This window comes from Rhinolophus ferrumequinum, chromosome 8 (assembly GCF_004115265.2).
Source record: "Rhinolophus ferrumequinum isolate MPI-CBG mRhiFer1 chromosome 8, mRhiFer1_v1.p, whole genome shotgun sequence".
Lineage (NCBI taxonomy): Eukaryota > Metazoa > Chordata > Mammalia > Chiroptera > Rhinolophidae > Rhinolophus > Rhinolophus ferrumequinum.
In genome coordinates this window covers 16,564,578-16,583,295 of record NC_046291.1, presented here as the reverse complement: position 1 = coordinate 16,583,295, position 18,718 = coordinate 16,564,578, and the positions used below count along the sequence as shown (strand labels likewise).

The 18,718-nt window shown below is 51.4% G+C and overlaps 2 protein-coding genes across 3 annotated transcripts in view; one reads left to right on the top strand and one right to left on the bottom strand.

Moving 5' to 3' along the window:
- LOC117025889 (sterol 26-hydroxylase, mitochondrial) overlaps window positions 1–4,845 on the top strand; it is a 30,663-nt gene extending 25,818 nt beyond the window's left edge. Inside the window, exons 3-9 of the mRNA XM_033112238.1 lie at window positions 1,793–1,992; window positions 2,118–2,315; window positions 2,482–2,654; window positions 3,576–3,742; window positions 3,937–4,018; window positions 4,099–4,311; window positions 4,465–4,845. Coding sequence (XP_032968129.1) covers window positions 1,793–1,992; window positions 2,118–2,315; window positions 2,482–2,654; window positions 3,576–3,742; window positions 3,937–4,018; window positions 4,099–4,311; window positions 4,465–4,584 — 1,153 coding nt within the window. The 3' untranslated portion in view covers window positions 4,585–4,845. The remainder of the gene's footprint in view (window positions 1–1,792; window positions 1,993–2,117; window positions 2,316–2,481; window positions 2,655–3,575; window positions 3,743–3,936; window positions 4,019–4,098; window positions 4,312–4,464) is intronic.
- Window positions 4,846–7,787: 2,942 nt separating this feature from the next.
- PRKAG3 (protein kinase AMP-activated non-catalytic subunit gamma 3) lies at window positions 7,788–17,047 on the bottom strand. 2 transcript variants are annotated; one of them, XM_033112240.1, is made up of 13 exons: window positions 16,945–17,047; window positions 16,317–16,478; window positions 15,525–15,928; window positions 14,435–14,516; window positions 13,958–14,016; window positions 13,795–13,840; window positions 13,561–13,615; window positions 13,298–13,424; window positions 12,993–13,158; window positions 11,783–11,820; window positions 11,450–11,596; window positions 10,875–11,107; window positions 7,788–10,294 (listed from the first exon to the last, which is right to left on the bottom strand). In XM_033112240.1, the coding sequence occupies exons 2-12, from the start codon at window positions 16,474–16,476 to the stop codon at window positions 10,991–10,993; spliced, it is 1,401 nt and encodes a 466-aa protein (XP_032968131.1). In that variant the 5' UTR covers window positions 16,477–16,478; window positions 16,945–17,047; the 3' UTR covers window positions 7,788–10,294; window positions 10,875–10,990. The 2 variants fall into 2 exon arrangements, with proteins under 2 accessions (XP_032968131.1, XP_032968130.1); XM_033112239.1 differs by having other exon boundaries at window positions 16,317–16,497; window positions 16,945–17,036.
- Between the last annotated feature and the right edge of the window lie 1,671 nt (window positions 17,048–18,718).

Here is an 18,718-nt window from a genome sequence, read left to right as displayed (position 1 = left end):
GAAAGGAAACAAACTCTTTCATTTCATCTGTCTTTGATGCCTATACACTCATTCTCCCATTGCATGGTTTTCTTTCTTCTTTTCGGGTTCCTTCACAGGTGGACAGTTTCAGAACTTAACAATTCCTGGGCCCTTTATTCAAAGTTCTGGGAAGAGACTAGAGAATGACTTTTCTTCAAGAGCTCTTTAACTCGATGTCAGACCCTGAAGGCAAGATTTGGATCTCAGGCCTTTCGCCAAGTCAGGTCACCTCTGGAGCTGAAGGCTCAGGTTTAGATTTGGAGCTCAATATTATGTACATCTCTTTGTCATCTACTTACACTTTTTCACTCTAAAGCCAGTTTCCTAAATATATTATACCATATATTAAATATATGTATTGAAAATCTATTTTGCTAGACTATGATAATAAGATGTTTTTTTTTTTTGTTTTAACATACATATTTTTAAATCTCATTTTATGAAGCCTTGTTTCCCTGAGAAATATTTTATCAACCACAGAAATGCTCTCATTTAAGTTCTTCAAATCTGATTCCTACTATTGGAGAATTTTACTCCTGGAGAAGTAGCAATAACCTGGTTCCGAGAAATGGGTCTATTCTAGTTTTCATTTCTTTTTCAGCAACACTTTTAGTTTATCTTTTTGCAGGTTTCCCCCAGTATAATAACGAAAACTTCTGGGGTTTGAGGTTCCTTTAAATAAATAATTTATAAAAATAAAAAAAATCTGATTCTTGACTTAAGACTTTTTAATATTTTTCTTTTTAAAATACTTGATTGAATGTTTTTCTTTTTAAAAAGTAATATTTACTGTAAAAGTTCCAATAATAAAATATTGTCTCCCTACTTACCATTCCCATCCCACTCCCTTCTAAGTAATCCTGACAGTTTGATATGTATTCTTCCCTACTTCATGTAGAAACATACAAATATGCATATGGATATATAGGGTTTCCTCTCTTCCTGTTAAATTCTAACCATATTGTACCTATTATTCTGTAACTAGCTTATAAAAACTGGACCTGTCCCCAGCTTGCTTAGGAAAGGTAACAGGTTTGGGGGACAGTTGAGAGTGGGGGCAGCCCCTGAACATTAAGCCCCCCTCCATGGGAAGCGTGCACCCACTGACATGAGCTTCCCTGCCTAACCAAAATGGGGACCAAACCACCTACCAGATGGCTGTGGCGAGAGGTCTGGGGCACCAGCCAGGTGCTCCCTATCCCCTTGGCCCGCTGAGCTAAGAAGAGCATGAAGGTCAGGGATCTGAGCATCCCAGGAACCCTAACTTTCATCCCTTTTATTCCTCATCCTCCACACACACGGACTGGAACTACTGCAGCTCCTCTCATTCCACATACAGAAGATCCTGAAGTTATATCATTCTAAGAGAACCATAGTCAACATCCATTAAGCCTTCGTCACGTGCCAGGCACAGATCTAAGCATTTTAATTACCTGAACAACCCTACTGTGATAGGCACTCGTATTATTCCTAGTTTACAGAAGGGGAAACTGAGGCACGGGGGAGGTCAGCCAGTATTCATCATGCCTGTGATTTGCCCCTAGGAAATCTGATTCTAGATGCCCACCTTAACCACTCATACTCTGTGGTAGTGAGATTCTGAAGTTGTGATTCAAAGATTCTGTCATTTGAAAGTTGGGTCATTCTATAACTTAAGATCTAGGAGTTTGAGATTTTCCTAGACTCTGTAGGGGTCTCAGGGTGGGAAGGTGCCCTCTACTCTAACCCCCATCAGATATTTACATTTGTGCTGCCCCTTTATTCCCTGCAGGGAAGGACAGCGCTGGTACCAGCTGCGCCAGGTTCTGAACCAGCGGATGCTAAAGCCAGCGGAGGCTGCGCTCTACACAGATGTTCTAAATGAGGTGATTGACAGCTTCATGACGAGACTGAAACAGCAGCGGGCGGAGAGTGCTTCTGGGGACCTGGTGCCTGACATGGCTCACTCTTTCTACTACTTTGCCTTGGAAGGTACCTGTTGGGAGAGGGGCTGGCGGGGCAGGGGTTGGGGGTAGGTTGTGTTCACCCTCCTCAAAGCCCCCTGGGTTCTGTGTGTCATGGCAATGCCTTCTGTGATGGCCTCTGTGCCCTGCCAGCTATTTGCTACATCCTGTTTGAGAAACGTATTGGCTGCCTGGAACCTTCCATCCCCCAGGACACCGCGACCTTCGTCAGATCTGTTGGGCTCATGTTCCAAAACTCAGTCTATGCCACCTTCCTCCCCAAGTGGACCCGTCCCGTGCTGCCCTTCTGGGGGCGATACCTGGATGGATGGAACACCATCTTCTCTTTTGGTGAGGATTCCAAGGAAGAAAGTTGGGGGATAAGTCCCAGGGTCAATACACTAATAGTCTCTCCCAAAATCTTTACCCTCATGCTACCAGCTGTCAGAATGGCTCTTGGTTCTTGGAGATCAGGACTTTTAACCTTGTCTTCCCCTGCTCTCCATTGTCCCTGTAGGGAAGAAGCTAATTGATGAGAAACTCAAGGAGATAGAGACCCAGCTACAGACTAGGGGTCCAGATGGGGTCCAGATATCTGGCTACCTGCACTTCTTGCTGACCAGCGGACAGCTCAGTCCTGATGAGGCCATGGGCAGCCTCCCTGAGCTGCTCATGGCTGGAGTAGACACGGTGCGTGGGGAGGGCTGACGAGGAGACCAGGGCTCCAAGCTTCCATCCTGAACCAGTTCCCCGGTATCCCCCACCTGAACCTGACCTGCCTCCCTCCAGATCCCTGCCTCTCTTTATGTAACGTGGATGTAGATCTAGAAGGAAAATGGGAAGGGGGTCTGTAATGCAGGGACTCAGCTCCCGCTCCCCGCGTAAGAACGCAGGATATGGCGAGGCCAAAAAGGAACAACGACAGAGCCACGGATAGGGAAGTCATACCACTATATTCTTGCTGCCGGCTGTGTTGGAGACACAGGAAGCAAGAGCCACATGATCCGCACTCTGCCGTCCGCTTCTCTGCCAACCAACCAACTCCCTCGCCAGCATAGCCACGGCAGCTATATCAGTGGCCAATGGCTAACTAGCTACAGCTGATGGCCGTCTACTACCCGAGCCAGCACCTTTCCACGTGAGACCGAGAGCCTGGAAACTGCTCTCTGGGACTCTGTCCCCACAGGGTCATTCAGTCCAACGGAGGTAGGCAGGGGTTGTCTTTTTGTAAGAGGGATTCATTCTGTCACCTCCTGGAGTCTCTCGGACAGCTGGGAAGTTTCGTCTCATCTAATCCAACTCTCTCATGCTGTACTTTAAGTGGCGAGTTGAAGAGCTTATCCACAAGCATCTTCTTGGAGGATCTCTTTCCAGTCTCTTGTCATGTTGGCTTTCTCTCTGTTACAGCCTCCTCTGTTGTTAGAATGCAACTCTCCATTGTTGGTCTTCGGCCCACTGTGGAGTCGCGTTTAGCATGGAGGCCCCATGCACTCCCGTCTCAGTCTGTCATGCTTGTGCAAGCTCGTGTTTCTCCCACGTGTTGCACGCACCCACTCACCTGGCCCTTTCCTAGAACTCCCTCCTCACTCCATCTCTCACTCTGCCTCCCAGACGTCCAACACGCTGACGTGGGCCCTGTACCATCTTTCAAAAAGCCCCGAGATCCAGGCGGCCTTGCATGAGGAGGTAGTGGGCGTGGTGCCAGCCGGGCAGGTCCCGCAGCACAAGGACTTTGCCCACATGCCCCTCCTCAAAGCTGTGCTGAAGGAGACCCTGCGGTAGGCTGCTGGTCTCGGGAGCACAGGGTCTGTGTGTGTGGGAGGACACAGGCGTGGGAAGTGGGGGTGGTGGGCTGAGGTGAGGGCTGAGACGGGAAGAGGGGCCTGGGGCACCAGCAAGGGGGGATCGCAGGGGCGGGTGCTCTGCCCCTCCTTGGATCCAGAGGCAGGCCTGCACCTCCTTTTCCCTGCAGTCTCTACCCTGTGGTCCCCATCAACTCCCGGGTCATTACGGAAAAAGAAATCGAAGTTGGTGGTTTCCTCTTCCCCAAGAACGTGAGTGGGGCGAGAAAGCCGGGGTTCCCAGGGGTGCCCCATAGCCCGAAGCTGATACACTGCCCCTTCTTTCTCTGCAGACCCAGTTTGTGTTCTGCCACTATGTGGTATCCCGGGACCCCAGCGTCTTCCCTGAGCCAGAGAGCTTCCAGCCCCACCGCTGGCTGAAGAAAAGTCAGCCTGATACCCTCGGGGTCCAACACCCATTCGGCTCTGTGCCCTTCGGCTATGGCGTTCGGAGTTGCCTGGGCCGTAGGATTGCAGAGCTAGAAATGCAGCTGCTGTTGGCAAGGGTGAGTGGGGAGAGGCAGGAGGTGTACGGGCCAGAGAGCAGGGAAGGAGGTCGTGGGGAGGAAAGGAAGGGAGGCACAGGGTGGGAGCGTGCAGAGGAGGGCAGTGCATGGAGATCACAGGCTGTAACTGTCCCGTATGCGTTTGCCTCCCAGCTGATGCAGCACTATGAGGTGGCCCTGGCCCCTGACACAGGGGAGCTGAAGAGTGTGGCCCGCATTGTCCTGGTTCCTCATAAGAAGGTGGGGCTGCGTTTCCTGCAGAGACAGGGCTGAGTGGGGCCCCTGCCACCCTAGAGGCCCGGCCCTGGCATAGTAAGTAGTTCCTGGCCACCGCTGGGTCTCAGATGAGGAGGGCAAAACGGGTGCTCCCAGATGCCAACGGCTGGACAAGCTCCGTGCATATCCCATAGAACCCTGAGCTTTTGCCACTTTTATCATTTGTCATATCTCCCCTTTGGATAAAAGCCCACGCCTTTGTCACATTACTATCCTTGGGGAAAATGTAGAATAAAGGGACTTTTGTTGATAATTGGAGACCTTTTTCATTCTTTTTGACGACCCAGAGGCCAACCCCCTTTCTGTGTTGGAGGAACACACTCTCCCCACTTAGGAATCTTGGTGTGAGGCAGAGTCTCCTCCCTCCATGGTAACGGAGAACACCATCTGCTTTCCCAGACCTCATGGAGAGGCCTCGGCTTCGCCTGGCATTGGCTGAGACCCTGCCAACGTAGGAGCTGCAGAGACTCCCACGGGGGCACTGAGAGCAGCCCCCTGTTTTGAACAGATAGTGCTTAGATGGAGGCAGTGAGGTGCTGCACAAATTGTTGGAAGAGCTCTAGGCGAGGCCTACAGGAATGACTCCTAGGACACCCCCGGAGCACCCACCCTGGGGAGCACTACGTTGCCCACACTCGGGAGGATGGGTTGGGAGCTACTCCATGTCTCCTGGGTCTGTGCTAGGAAAAAAAAAAGAAAAAAAAAAAGGATGCCCTCCCTGCTCCTGCCTCTTAATACCTGTGAAACCAGTGGCCCCTGGGCTTGGACCTCTGCTAATGCCTCCAGACTGTCCCTGACACCGAAAGAGCAGGAACAGCAAAAGCATGGCCTCTGCCTCACTACCACCTCCCAAATCTTTCTCACGTACATCTGAGAGGTGGAACCTAGGTTCCACCTGAAACTCTAGCCGCAGGAGAGTCAGGGATTGTAGTTTTCAGTTTCCAAGCCTCTTTAATACCAAAAGCCAACTAGCAGAAAAGTGCGTTGGCATTGAGATCCGGGCTACCATATCACAAGCGTGAGAAATCAGTGAGTCCCAAGTTCATACATCCCTGTCCCAGTTGTAAATTTCTGCTGACTCATAGAAAACTAGTCAAGTTTCTTATGTCTGTGGGGATTTGAGTTTGAGCCCATTAAAAAAAAAGCATGTAATTATCCTGATTAAAATCCTTCAGCGGCTCCCCTAGCACTCAGGCAACGTCCAAAGTCCTTACTGGGGCTTAGAAGACTCATGTTCTGGCACCCTGCCCTCCACTCTCCCCCTTCACCCTCCCTACCCAGATACTCTTTCCATGGCTGAGCCCAAATTCCTTGTATTTCCCCGAGCACATTATGCTCTTTGTGGCCTCCATACTTTGTACTTGATACCCCCTGCCTTGGAACATCTTCTTCACCAACTGTCATGTCATCCCAGAGAACTTACTTTTCCTTAGGACTCAGCTCAAATGTCACTGCCTCTGCAAAGCCTTCCTTGACCTCTCTGGGTGAGCATGAGAAAAAAGCTTGGGCCTTTTCCTGTTCCCCCACCCCTTACAGAACTGAGCACTCAGCTGTTCATCTTGTTATAGACCTGACTTGTCTCCCCAACCAGCTGGAAACCTCCTGGAGGGCACAAATCAAGCTCCTTTCAGTTTGGAGCCCAATGTCTAACTCTGTGTCTAGCACTGAGGACGTGATCAGTCAATGTTTGTTGAGTGAAAAGAGACTGGGATTGCAGGACAGGGAAGGAGAGGGAGAGGATACTGAGCTTTCCATATTGAGAAGAGAATCCTGGAGAGAATTGGAAGGAATTCCTGATGATAAAGGCATGGGTCTCGACTCTACCTGTGTAGGGGTTCACCTGTGAGAGCTCCTTATAAATGTAGAGGGTGGGGGTTGGGTGCAGAGGGTACCAGGATCTCTGCCACCATGTCAAACAAAGCAAAAATCTGCCTTTCCCAGTGTACTGCTCCTACAGACCACCGGGGCTGAGCTGTCCAAGCCACGTGAACCCCTCAGTGCTGGCGCCTGGGTGGGGGGAAGCTGGGTGGTGTGATGTGGCTTGGGGTTGGGTTTTGTAGCATCTGTCCAAGAGTGTCAGCGTTCATGATCTGCAGCTCCGTTAATGAATGTGTAGGCTAATTCCCATTCAAATCTATGAAGATCTCGTATATCGGATAGAATATTATTCAGCTGTAAAAAAGCAATGAGGTACTGATTCATGCTACGTCATGGATGAACCTTGAAACCATTATGCTAATGAAGGAAACCAGACACAAAAGATCACAGCTTGTATGATTCCATTGACATGAAATGTCCAGAATAGGCAAATCCATAGGGACAGAAAGTAGATTTGTGGTTGCCAGAAGCTGAGGGGGAGGGAGAATGGGGAGTGATTGTTCACGGATATGGCGTTTCTTTTGGATGATAAATACCTGGAATTAGGTGGTGGTGATGGTTGCACAAGTCTGAATATATTAAGTACCTCTGAATTGTACACTTTGAAAGAGTGAATTTTTTTTTAATTAAAGTTTATTGGGGTGACAATTGTTAGTAAAGTGACATAGATTTGAGGAGTACAATTCTGTAATACATCATCTATATATCACATTGTGTAAGAGTGAATTGAAATGCTATGTGAATTACATCTCAATTGAAAAATAAAAATCTATGAAGGTGAGTTCGTAGAAATAGCCGCCGATGTAAGCAATCCCTCTGGAGGCACCACAGAAGGTCTGAGGCAGCTCTGTCCTGCTGGCCATGTATAGGGCCGAAAACCCAACCTCCAACGGAGATCAGAAATGCGGAGCCCAAACAAGACCTAAGCCGTTTGGTGACGTAATGATGTCCTTGGGAGGTTTCATGAAAGAGCAGCCTGTATGCCCTCACACTTTGGTGGGGTGTAGGCACAGCCTCAGAGGCTGTCCCCCAAAAGTTTGTGCCGTCAGTGACAAGTGGACATTGTGTTGTACAAGATGTCAGAGCCAAAGAGCTATTAACACAGCTACGAAATTTTGCTCATAGACACAGCTCTGGGAAGAAGAATAGAATCAAAGACTTTTACCCTGAACAGAGAAAAACAAAACACAGCATGGCCAAAGAGGTTTTCTCTTGATCCTAGAGGCTCTTTTTTTTTTTTTAATTTCTAAAATATTTTTTATTGAAATAGAATATTCCTGAAGAAAAATGCATATACCATAAGTGTACATGAAGTTCTTTTGCTTATCTTGGGGATTGAAAACAGTCTCAGTCAGTTTAGATTCCATCACAATGCCTGGACAAGACTTATTTAATGTAAATGAAAAAAATTACTTTCTTTGACAGTTACCCCTTCAAACACATATGACAGCTATAGGATGGATGTGATGGAATAGCTGGGGTCTTTCCCTTGCAACTTTCTCCCTGGTGGGTGAAAAGCATCAGCTCTCGTTTGAGGGTTGGCACAAAGCCCAGCAGTGGCCAGTGACAGGGCACACGTCCAGGGTCTGGGGTCTCAGAGACTCTGGGCTGCTCCCACAGTGTAGGGATGTCACAGGATAACTCACCCCAACCTGACTCTATAAGGAAAGAAGAACAGTAGGATCTAGCATAACTGCAGAAGAGTAAACATTAATTCAGCAAGTAAGATACACCTTTGACTGAAAGAAAGTTCTTCCTGGGGGAAGAACTGCTAGATCCTCAGGATGGTGGGCCCAGGAGGGGAGACACATATCTGCTGTCAGGGCGCTTTCCTCGGGCTGCCCTTTCACCTGAAGCCTGTGCTGTGACCTCTGGTGATCGGGTCATACACAGCAACAGGGCACTGCCCCCCAAAGATGACCCTGCTGCACTTTCCCTAGAGCCAGCGCAGCTACAGGCAGCCTGCCCCAGGCTCATCAAGGACACTGTCACTTGAGTGAGCAGGCACCCCCATCCCATCCTCCCACTGGAGCCCAAGACAGGGGACTTTCCCAGGTAGGGCCAGAGCCGAGCCAGCACCTGTCTGGTGGGTTAGAGCAAAACCTGACATGGAATCTGAGACTCTAGGAGAAAATGCCTTCGTTTACTGCCTGACCCATCAAGCATGAGTGTCTCCACGCTGCTGTTCTGTGAGGTCAGTGGGGTCAGAGCATACTCGAAACATTTTAGCCTCCCTCTCCGCACTGGACAGCTAGACCTGCAGTGTCCGTGGCCACGGGGGAGGGGTGACAGCAGAAGCTCGGTCTTGGCTGTGGAATTTCAAAAGCCTGACCCTCAAGGTGGGTAGCAAGAACTCAAGACACACACGGTGGATTTGGGAGAATATATGATGGGTTAAAGAAAACAGACCCCTCTTTTCCCTCCGGGTAAAGATTCCACAGGCTGGTGGGAATTGGGTAAGTAAAGAGTGCAGACATTTCTGGGGTCTCTGAGAAGGAGCTGTGTCCGAAGAAGGGGAGAGAATGACAAATACCCCAGAGGTAATAAGGATAGTAGAACCCTGGGCCCCAAGTTTCCTGGGTAGAGGCTGGGAAAACAGCAAGGCCAAGAGTAGAATAGGCCACTTGCTGTCCATCTCAGCAGATGGGCTTGGGACAGCCCCCCAGATCTCCTGAAGCCCAGAAGGGTACAGGGCCAGGAGCTAGAATATGTTCATGCCCCAAGAGCAGGCAGGTTCAAAGGGGTTTTGTGGTAAGGAGTGAGGGACCACCTAGCAGGGGCCATGCCCACCAATGACCAACCAAGTGATAACCAGATGGAACAGGGATGTTTTAGCAGGTGCTGGCGTGGATGAATGACGCTAACTGAGGAACAAAGCCTTACACTACTGAAAGCCTGCCCTCCTCACTGAACTTAACTCCTGGAAAAGATGAGTGGAACCCCAAACTCACCGAGATTAATTTCTATCACTTAGTAAAATGGGCTTCATAATAGAAATTACATTCAGTGTTAGAAAAATAGAGTGATGTCTCTTGCAGATTAGAGTTTATGGAGTGAATTGTACCTACTATGTAAGTAGCTAATATTTTCTTTATGCTTTTGTTATAAAGGATGAAAAAGAAACGCACAAAAGAAACGCCACTTGCAGCACTTGCCAATTACAGATTTTCCTTCTTGTCTTTGAATTCAGAAAGTGCAGGGATCTTGCCACAAGTTCAGGTCAAATGACTAGCATTTTCTGAGTGAAATGTATAAAATGTAAGTTCATGGGTTGTTCTTTTTCTTTTTGTTTTCTCGATCGTTCATCCTTAGTTTTCTCAGTACAGGGCCATCACTGGGGACTGAGAACACTGCTGGTGAGAGCTGAGGACAAGAATGGAGGAAGAACCCCTCTCCAACGGGCAGCTCTACAAAAAACTGCTACGCCAGGGTGCCCCTAGCAGGGAATGACAGCGCAGGGAGAGTAGGAGGGCAGTGGCAAAGTTGTGAGAGCCACTCCGGCGGTTCCTATGGAGGAAGAACAGCTGGGACTTCCAGGAGCTGGGACACGAGTGGCAGAGTAGTCCAGAAGCCGAGGAATCCAGAGACTAAACCCATGGGCCGAGGGCTCGCCTCCCCACTGGGTCCAGTCACGACCCAGGTGGGGGAAAGTGTTGTGGGTGGACACGGAGCAGTCAGCCCAGGGGTAATCCAGTGCCTCTGATTCAGGGACCTCTAGGCTTGACTCAGCTGTCGTCCTTAATTTCATCATCCCATAATGCACTGGGCATTCCCGAGGGCTTCTGGGAGCATAGGCAGGGCAAAGGCAATTAGGGAGGGCTGGAGAAACCTGTGAAGAAAAGAGAAGGAAGACGGTGGTTAAATGGGAGGGATGGTCGCCTTTCCAATAGGGAATCCTCAGTCTTGTTATCCACTGCCAAGCAGGTGGAAGCCCTGCCCCCACCCTTCTGCAAATGCACTACCAGGAAAACGTCTGAGATCATGTCAAATATACTGAGATGAGGGCTTAGGCAGAAGCTCCCTCCTTTTAGCCTTGGTTCTTACTGAGCAGGGAAATTCCTTTCGACACAGGTTTATTAACTTGCTTCCTTCCGGTAGGGGAATTCCAAGCAGGTGGGAATTGAATTGTGAGACCACCGGTCAGTCTCCCCAGAACAGCTAAAGTCACATCACACTGCCCCTGCCTGTACCCTGGCCCCTGCGCACCCCTCCTTATGGGGGCCTCCAGGACCTCCACTGCGAATGGAACAAAGCGACGGCCCCACAGTGAATCCCGACACTTGTAGTTTTCAGGGGGCTGCTCCGTTAGGAGCTGGGCCAGCCCATCTTCAGGGTGCCCCAACCTGAGGTCTGAGAGCCCAGTGAGACCAAGCGGCTGGCGCTGGCCAGTGGTCCAGGGCGGAGCCTACCTGAACCAGAGCTGCACCAGCTAAAGGGTGTGGGGAAAGACGAAGGCCAAGCCCCCTGGCTCCCTTCATTGGCTTCGGCTGTGGAAGGCGGCCTGGGTGTGAGGATTCGGATCTTCTCAGGCACTGAGGGTGTCCAGGCCAGCAGGGCTGAGCACCAGCGCCTGAAGGATGTCGGACAGGGACACCACGCCCAGGAGATGCTGGGTCTCATCCACTAGCACCAACCGGTGTACCTGCGGGTCCACAGGGGTTCAGTAAGAGCGCAGAGCCATGCGGCTACGGCAGCAACGAGGTGGGCACCGAGAATGAGGGCCGCAGCTTGACATAACTGGGGGAGCAAGGGAGTGTCTCGTAGAAACCAGGTAGGGGTGGTTCTGATCTCTCTGGGGTGATTAACTGGCCGCAGCCCATGGCACAAGGACCCTGTGGACAGGACCTGTTGCAGGCCCATGTGGACACCAAGAGCTTGGCCATGAGATGGGAGGACAGGGCAGATGCCTGACGTGTGGGGAGAGCTGGATCCACTCATGAGAAGGACTGTGGGGTTGGGAGCATGTATGACGGGCACAGGCTACCTGCTCACGGACAATGCGGTCAATGACTTCTCCCAAGCTCTCCTCAGGCAGGCAGGAAAGGACGCCCTCCAGACACAGTGTCCTCTGCCTCAGCGCTTCTCCCACGCTCATGTCTAGGTGGTTGTAGGTTTGCTGGGCAGCCAGGTGCTAGGTAGGGAGGGAAGTACCGCTCTCACTCACCCCCGCCACCCGGCGCCAGCCCCACGGATGTCGTCTCCTACACACCTGTCAAGTTCCCCCTGGTCCACCGATGCCTGTGCTGCTCACGCCCACAGCCTCCCTGCGGCACCCCCAGCTCCCCTCCTTTCCCCACCACATCGAAGCGGCACTTACCACCACATCGAAGCGGGAGTAGAGGCCCACGACCTGACCTGCAGGGGTGGCGCGTGGGATGAGAGAAAGACAGGGAAGAGGTTCAGATCAGAGCGGGGATCAGAGCTGGGCCAGCCTTGGGGTGTGTTTTTGGAATGAATGAACTTGACATTCCCCACCCCCAGACTACTGGCTTGTAATGAAGCATCAGGCTGCTACTATCAGAACCCACAGATCAAACAGCATTACAGAGAGATAGAGATAGAGAGAGAGAGAGAGAGAGAGAGAGAGAGAGAGAGAGAGAGAGAGAACCTGACATCATGTCTCCTGATGTGACACAATATGAGTACATGGCATCACCTCTGAACTTTTCTAGCCTCAAAGGTATAGCCTGAAGCTGATCAAGACTTAAATCTAATTTCTGGTTTACGGGAAACAGGAATAGAGGAACAAGGTAAGGACCAGCTGTAGAAAGCAAACAGACGAATCTGGAGGTGGGACATTCTATAGGACAACTGACCCAGGCTTTTCATCATCGGTGTCATGAAAATTGAGTGGGGAGTGCACTGTTCCAGATTAAGAGACTTAAGGGTCAAAAGAAGCAGATGCGAGGTATAGACCCTAACTGATCCTGGTCTGAACAAATCAACTGGTAAAAAGTATTTTATTGGGGAAAACTGGGAAATGAGGATTAGGATTGGATACTAGATAATATGAATAGATTATAGTTTTGTTAGATGACATAGGAAATACACTTATTTTAAGAGATATAGACTGACGTGTGTAGGGGTGAAATGACAGGGTCTGTAGTTTAAATTACTTCAAAAAGAAAGGAAAGGAAAAGAACTGGTAATGGCACTATATTAACAGCTGTTCATTCAGGCGATGGTCCTGTGGGATTCATTATATAGTTTTTTCTACCATTTTTATACTTTTGAAATTTTTCATAATCAAAAATAAGTTACCATACTTCTTGATCTCTAGCTTCATTGTGACGATTTCAACCTTGAAATCATTTACAACCATGGTTTACCCAAGAAATGATCATGTAATTCCTCTGACCCTTTTCACATGAGGAAACTGAGGCACAGAGAGGCTAAGTAACAGGTCCAAGGCTCAAAGCAGGCAGAGACTTCTAACCCTGACTCCACCCTGGGCCCCGAGCTGATGCCACAGAGACCCCGCCCTCACCGTCCCGCCCCAGCCTGAGCCCCGTTCTGGGTCTGGATACCAGCTTCGTTGAGCACAGGCAGAGCAGACACGCGCCGGTCCACAAAGATTTCCAGAGCTGTCAGGATGGGTGCCGTTTCCAGCACCACAGCCACGTCTCGGAATGTGCCGATGCCCAAATCTTGGATGGTTCGGGAGAGGAAGGAAGGCCGCGGCAGCAGGGCGCCCTGGTTGGGTTGGCGACAGGTGGTGCGATCAGGCTGGTGCAGCCCCCAGGGCTCCCAGCTGCCCCCTCCTCCATCCCTAGGGTTGAAGGCTGCTTAGCCCCTCAGATCACCCCCCACCCCGGGGCTGCCCTAGTCTCACAAAGATGTGCAGGAACTTGAGGAGCCGCTTGTGTGTGATGATATGGAGAACGTCGCCTGAGACCGGGTCCAGGACAGGCAGGCGGTGGATCCGGTTCTTGATGAGGGTGTACACGGCGTCAAACAGGCTGCGGAGGTGGGAGCAGTGAGCCCCAGGCAGCCTGGGGACAGACACCCTTCACCCCAGCCCCCTAGAAGGGAGGACAGGGAGCCAAGGCTGCCTTGTGGGCCGTGGTGACCAGGTGGGTGGTTGGGGAAGCTTACCTGTCGTTAGGAGAGATCGAGACCAGAGGCTTGAAGGAGCCTTGAAGGTAGATCTCTGCAGGGAAAGCGGAGTCAGGCCAAAGGACCTGGCCGCCCTGCCTCCCCCTGCGGTCCCCCAGGCCCCCGGGACTCCCTGTCATCCTTCCTCCGCTCCCCCATTCTTTCCTTCAGGTGCTTGGCCTCATGCTCACCCACACACCCTCCGTCCCTTTCCAGTCCCCTCTGCCCACTCACCCCTCCACGTCTCAATCTTATGTTCTTCAATCTCATAGATCTGCACCTAGAGACATAGACAGGACTCCAGAAGTCAAAGCGGGGCCCTTCGGGCAGCAGGCTCCCTGAACTCCCTCCCCCCAGCCCAGAGGGGTGCCCTCGGGGCTCCCGGCCCACTCCTCACCAGGGGGGACCTGTAATAGCGATGCAGCACCAGGATGAAGTCCGTGATGGTCAGCATCCCTGCAGAGTTGAGGGCGGTACAGGAGTGTTGGCCTGGGGCCTTGAGGTGGGAGGCAGGTGGAGGGGGTCATACTCCCCTCCCCCACCCCGCCAGTGTCCTAGTACTGAGACACAGTAGGAATTGTGGGAAGAGGGGAGTAGGGCAGCCTCTTCTGTGCCTGAGACATGGGGTGCTCCCTTTTTCCCTCTAATTCCTTTCCCCCCCTCTGCACATCCATTTCTATTCTCCTAATTTCTTCCGTTCCCTTTCCTCTTTTCCTACTGGCATCTATGACCTGAGACCACTGGGCAGTAGGGCTGGGGGGGCGGGGTCAGCTGGTCACAACTCTTTCACAAACGGGGAAATTGAACACAGAACCACCTCACAAGGTCCCTCCTTTCCCTTCCCCACCACCTCTGCCTCCCAGCCCCTCCTTACCCACAAAGCTCTGCTTCTTGCTGTCCCACAGAGGGGCTGCACGGACACCATTGGCCACCAGGGCAAAGAAGGCCTTTTTGATCTAGGACCAGGGAGAACAGTGGACAGGTAAGTCCCTCGCGGCCCTTCACTGGTCCCCTGTCCCAGCCAGGGTTTCTCGATGGTGCTTTCCTCCACACGAGTAGCCTGCCTTTCTCATGCCGTACGCACACCATACATGACCCTGTTGGGACATTTGCTAAAGAGATAAGGCTGCTGGTGGCCAGAGGCACCGAGCTGACCCCCTCACCAGGCACAGCAGGATGTAACTCGGTGTTTCTATTCAGAAGTCATATATGTACAGACACACATAGCATAATTTTGCTAATCTAAGTACCAGAGGTATAATTATTTACATAACATTTACAAAATATTTTTCTCTAAATACATCTTACATTGACTCATTTTGGCCTCATCCTAGGCAATGCTATCTAAACATGCTGGTTGTATTTTTCTAATACATGTCAAAATAAATGCAAAGCTACGAACATAAATATATGCATTCATATGTCACTAGAATCAAATCATGTCCTGTGGACGACACACATATTATGCTTTGGGAAACATTGCTCTACTATACATGACGACAGGGATGGAGTCATAGGCATTTTGTAGCTCAGCCTAATGGAAGAGCAGGGCCCAGAGCTCATCCTATTTATCTGGTACCGAGAGTCCCCTGTGCTTTGTCCTAAGCCATTCTGCAATGTCTTCCACGTAGTTCAGGGCTCACAAAGTGCTCCCATCTATCCTGGGCTGTCCCAGGAATCCTCCGAAACTTGCAGGGCAAAGCAGGCATTCCTATCCCCATTTTAGAGATGAGACAGGTAAAGTGCTGGACCGAAGATCTCACAGATACTAAGTGTCAGAGCTGTGATGACAGCTGGGGAATGCTCACAGAGAGCAGCAGCCCTCCCGCGCTGGTCTCCGTGGTGCTAAGAAGGAATTCTGGAAGGGGACTTGCAGGGGAGCCTGGCCTGCCAGGGTGTCCTGGAGGGTGTGAGCAGTGGTTGCAGCCCTGCAAGGATGGAGGTGAGCAAAGCCATGGCCTCACCTCCAGCGTGGTGTCGAAGATGACCAGCTTGGAGCTGGTTGCCATGGCATCGTAGCAGGTGTGCTTCTGCATGAAGTGCATGTAGACCTGGGCCTCCGGCTTCTGCAGCTCGTCGTCCCAGCCCTGCCTCGGTAACGGGGCCTGAGGGGACGGGCATGGAGCAGGCCTCTCCTCCACCAGGCCAAGCTCGTACCTGCAGGCTGCTGGGACTGACGACTCTTTGCCCAGTTCCAGATGGTCTGTGCTGGAGCTAGCAGCTGAGGCTGTACACTCAGTGGGGGGGATATCCCACTCTGTTAGTGGGTTGTCCACCCCAGCCAAAGGAGCAGCCTGGGCCAAGGGTGTTTCCTTGGGGAATGTGGCCTCCAGCCCAATGGACTCAGTAGCTGGCCTGGATTGGGGACCTGTTTGGGGGGAGAGGACAGTAATGCCACCTTCCAAAGCACCGTATCATCTGCTGTCCCAGTTTAGCCTCACAGCAGCTTCAGAACGCCTGGGTCTTGTGGGCCCCATTTTGTAGATGAGAAAGCTGAGTCTCAGGGAGTCACACAAGACAATGGCTCTGTCCTGAGTAACCCTTATTGGATTCCTGATTCTTCAATGCAGTTGTCCTTTCCAATGTGGGGAGACTGAGGCTACAAGATGAGGGTAGGGTCTAACATTGTGTAATGAAGGGATCAAGGGCAGAGCCCGGGCCCCAGGCCCTGGGACTCCCCAGTGCCCCCCCTGCCCCTGCCCACCCCCTTACTTCCCCCCCACCCCCCGTCTCACCAGAACTAGCCTTGGCCTCACCTTCATCTTCCCCCAGGCCTGGCAGCTCGTCTTCCTCCACAGCCTCCTGCCTTGTCCATCTTGAGGCCTTGGCCCCCCGTTTCCCACGACTCCTTTTTGAGCTGGTGGTCATGGCCAGTGATGACCATGAAGTGCTATTTCCTTGCTCTAGGAAGCTCATCTCTGGAAGGGGGAATGGGGCCTGTTTGGTTAATAGGGAGTAACATAACAAAATCAATGACAATGTTATTAATAATAATATTTAATATTTGCAAGCTTCCAAAATTTTTTCTCCAACATTTTTCTTATTCAAACCTCATAACAATTTTATAAAGGAGGCATTATTACTATCCCGAGTTTACTAACGAGGGACCTGAGATCAGAGAGGTTAAGCAATTTCCCACAGATCACACAGCCATTAGGTGATAAAATCAGAACTAGGGTCTATGTCCTCTTTCTCTTCTTTTGAAAGAGGAAGGAGGAGGTGAGGAAAAGGAGAAAGAAGAAACAAAGAGGAACAAAGAAAGAAAAGGGGAGGAAGACAAAAGCCAGGCTAGTGGAGTGGGTGAAGTTGGGGGTCCAGAGAGGTGGGGGACAAAGGAAGTGAGAAAAGAGGTTGGGGCCATGGGGGGGAGGCCGTGCCACCTACCTTGATGCTTGGGTCCCAGAGGGCTGCTCCAGGATGGGTTCTGTGGGGAGAAGAGGGTCTGAAGTGGTTGGGAAAATGCCCTCCATTCTGAAACACAGACCCTTCTCTTGCCACCGCGTGACGAGAGCATATACACACACACACCTCACAAACACACACATATATATAGAAACACATAAACACCCACCCCACAAACACATATAAACACACACCCCCGTACCCAAACATTGACACACACTCAAACCATTCCCAGACAAAGAACCACATACTCTCATGTCCACAAAGAATATATACACACAGACACCCATGTGCTCATGTACACAGAGAAAATCCAGGTCAGACACAAACGCGCGCACACACACACACACACACAGCGTGGTTTGCTCTCAGTCCCCTGGCCTCAGCTATCCCAACTCACTGCGTCCCCAGAGCCCCTGTACCCTGCGCAGTTCGGGCTCCATGCGGCCAACCGGACCAACAGAGAGCAAGTGTGCGACGCTGGCTGGGCTGCACTATTCTGGGCCCGGCCTCTGGCACCCTGCCCTCCGGGATCAGATTCTCACTGGGTGTCAGGCAGTGGGGAGGGAGGAATCCACCCACTCAGCAGCCTGGGGGCAGGGTGGGGAGGAAAGGGGCAACCTGGGATCTTGACGTCTGGTCCTGGGCTGCCTCCTGGGTCTCTGCAGACAAGTGGGAAGAACTCTCCCTCCGGCAGGGGAGGTGGCTTGAAACACTATGGGGGCACTGGGGCTAGGAGGAGGTGGGCTTGGAGTCCTGGCTTTCTCCGAGGGCCTCTCTCATCTTTGTCAGATGCCAAAGGAGGATAAAATGGAGGCAGGTTGAGCTTAACTTTCCTCCTTGTACAAACTTCAGTCATGGGTGGTGCTGGAGTTAGAAAGGGCAAGTGGCAGCCAGCTGGGAGGCTAGGGATAAGGGGTTTGAGGGTGGTCCCAGAAGAGGGACGAATATATGGCAATGTCCCCATTTGAGTCCCAGGAGCCTGTTCCTCTCTCTGATGGAGGAGTGGGTGGTTTCAGGCAGTTGGGGAGCTATGATGATCACTTTGAAGGTGTGTGGTGGGCTTGAGAGCTCCAGGCCTGCACTTGTCCACAGAGTGAGAGACACCTGTTTCTACCTGTCGTTTGGAGGTAGGTCCAGGTATGCAGGAGCCCCAGATCCCCAATCCTGTTGTGTGTGTGTGCTGTCCCTACATCTGGTGCCAACAGGATCCCCGCCCAGCTCTGGCGGCTGCCCACCCCCCCTTCTTTGGCATTCCTGGGGCCTGAGTCAGTGTCCAGATCAGGAATGCTGACCCAGCTGCTCTAGCTCCTCTCTCCGCCCTTCCCTTCCTCTCCTCCTTTCAGCTTTTTCCATCTCAGTCTCTGGCCTTGGAACAGCCACTCGGTAATGGATTACTGGATTTCTTTCTGAAATTATTGAACATACTTCCTGTCATCTCTCAAAACCCCTGTCCTACTTGTGGGGAGGGTGGAAGAGAAGAGAGCAGAGAAGGGACTTTGCCCATCCATGTGTGTCTTGGGTAGTACAGGGGGTGAGTGCAGCTCTCCTTCCACGGGATCCCCGTGGCCTCTTCCTGTCTGGTCTCAGAGGACGGAACTTCTAAGGCACAGCTAATGGGACACCTCAAGTGGACCATCCCTGGAGGTGTGCGATGCATTGGACCTGGAAAACCCCCACTCCCTTATGCTCAGGGCCACCTTCACAGCTAAGCCAGAAACAGAACAGGCTCAGCTCATACCATTGCCTTCTCCTG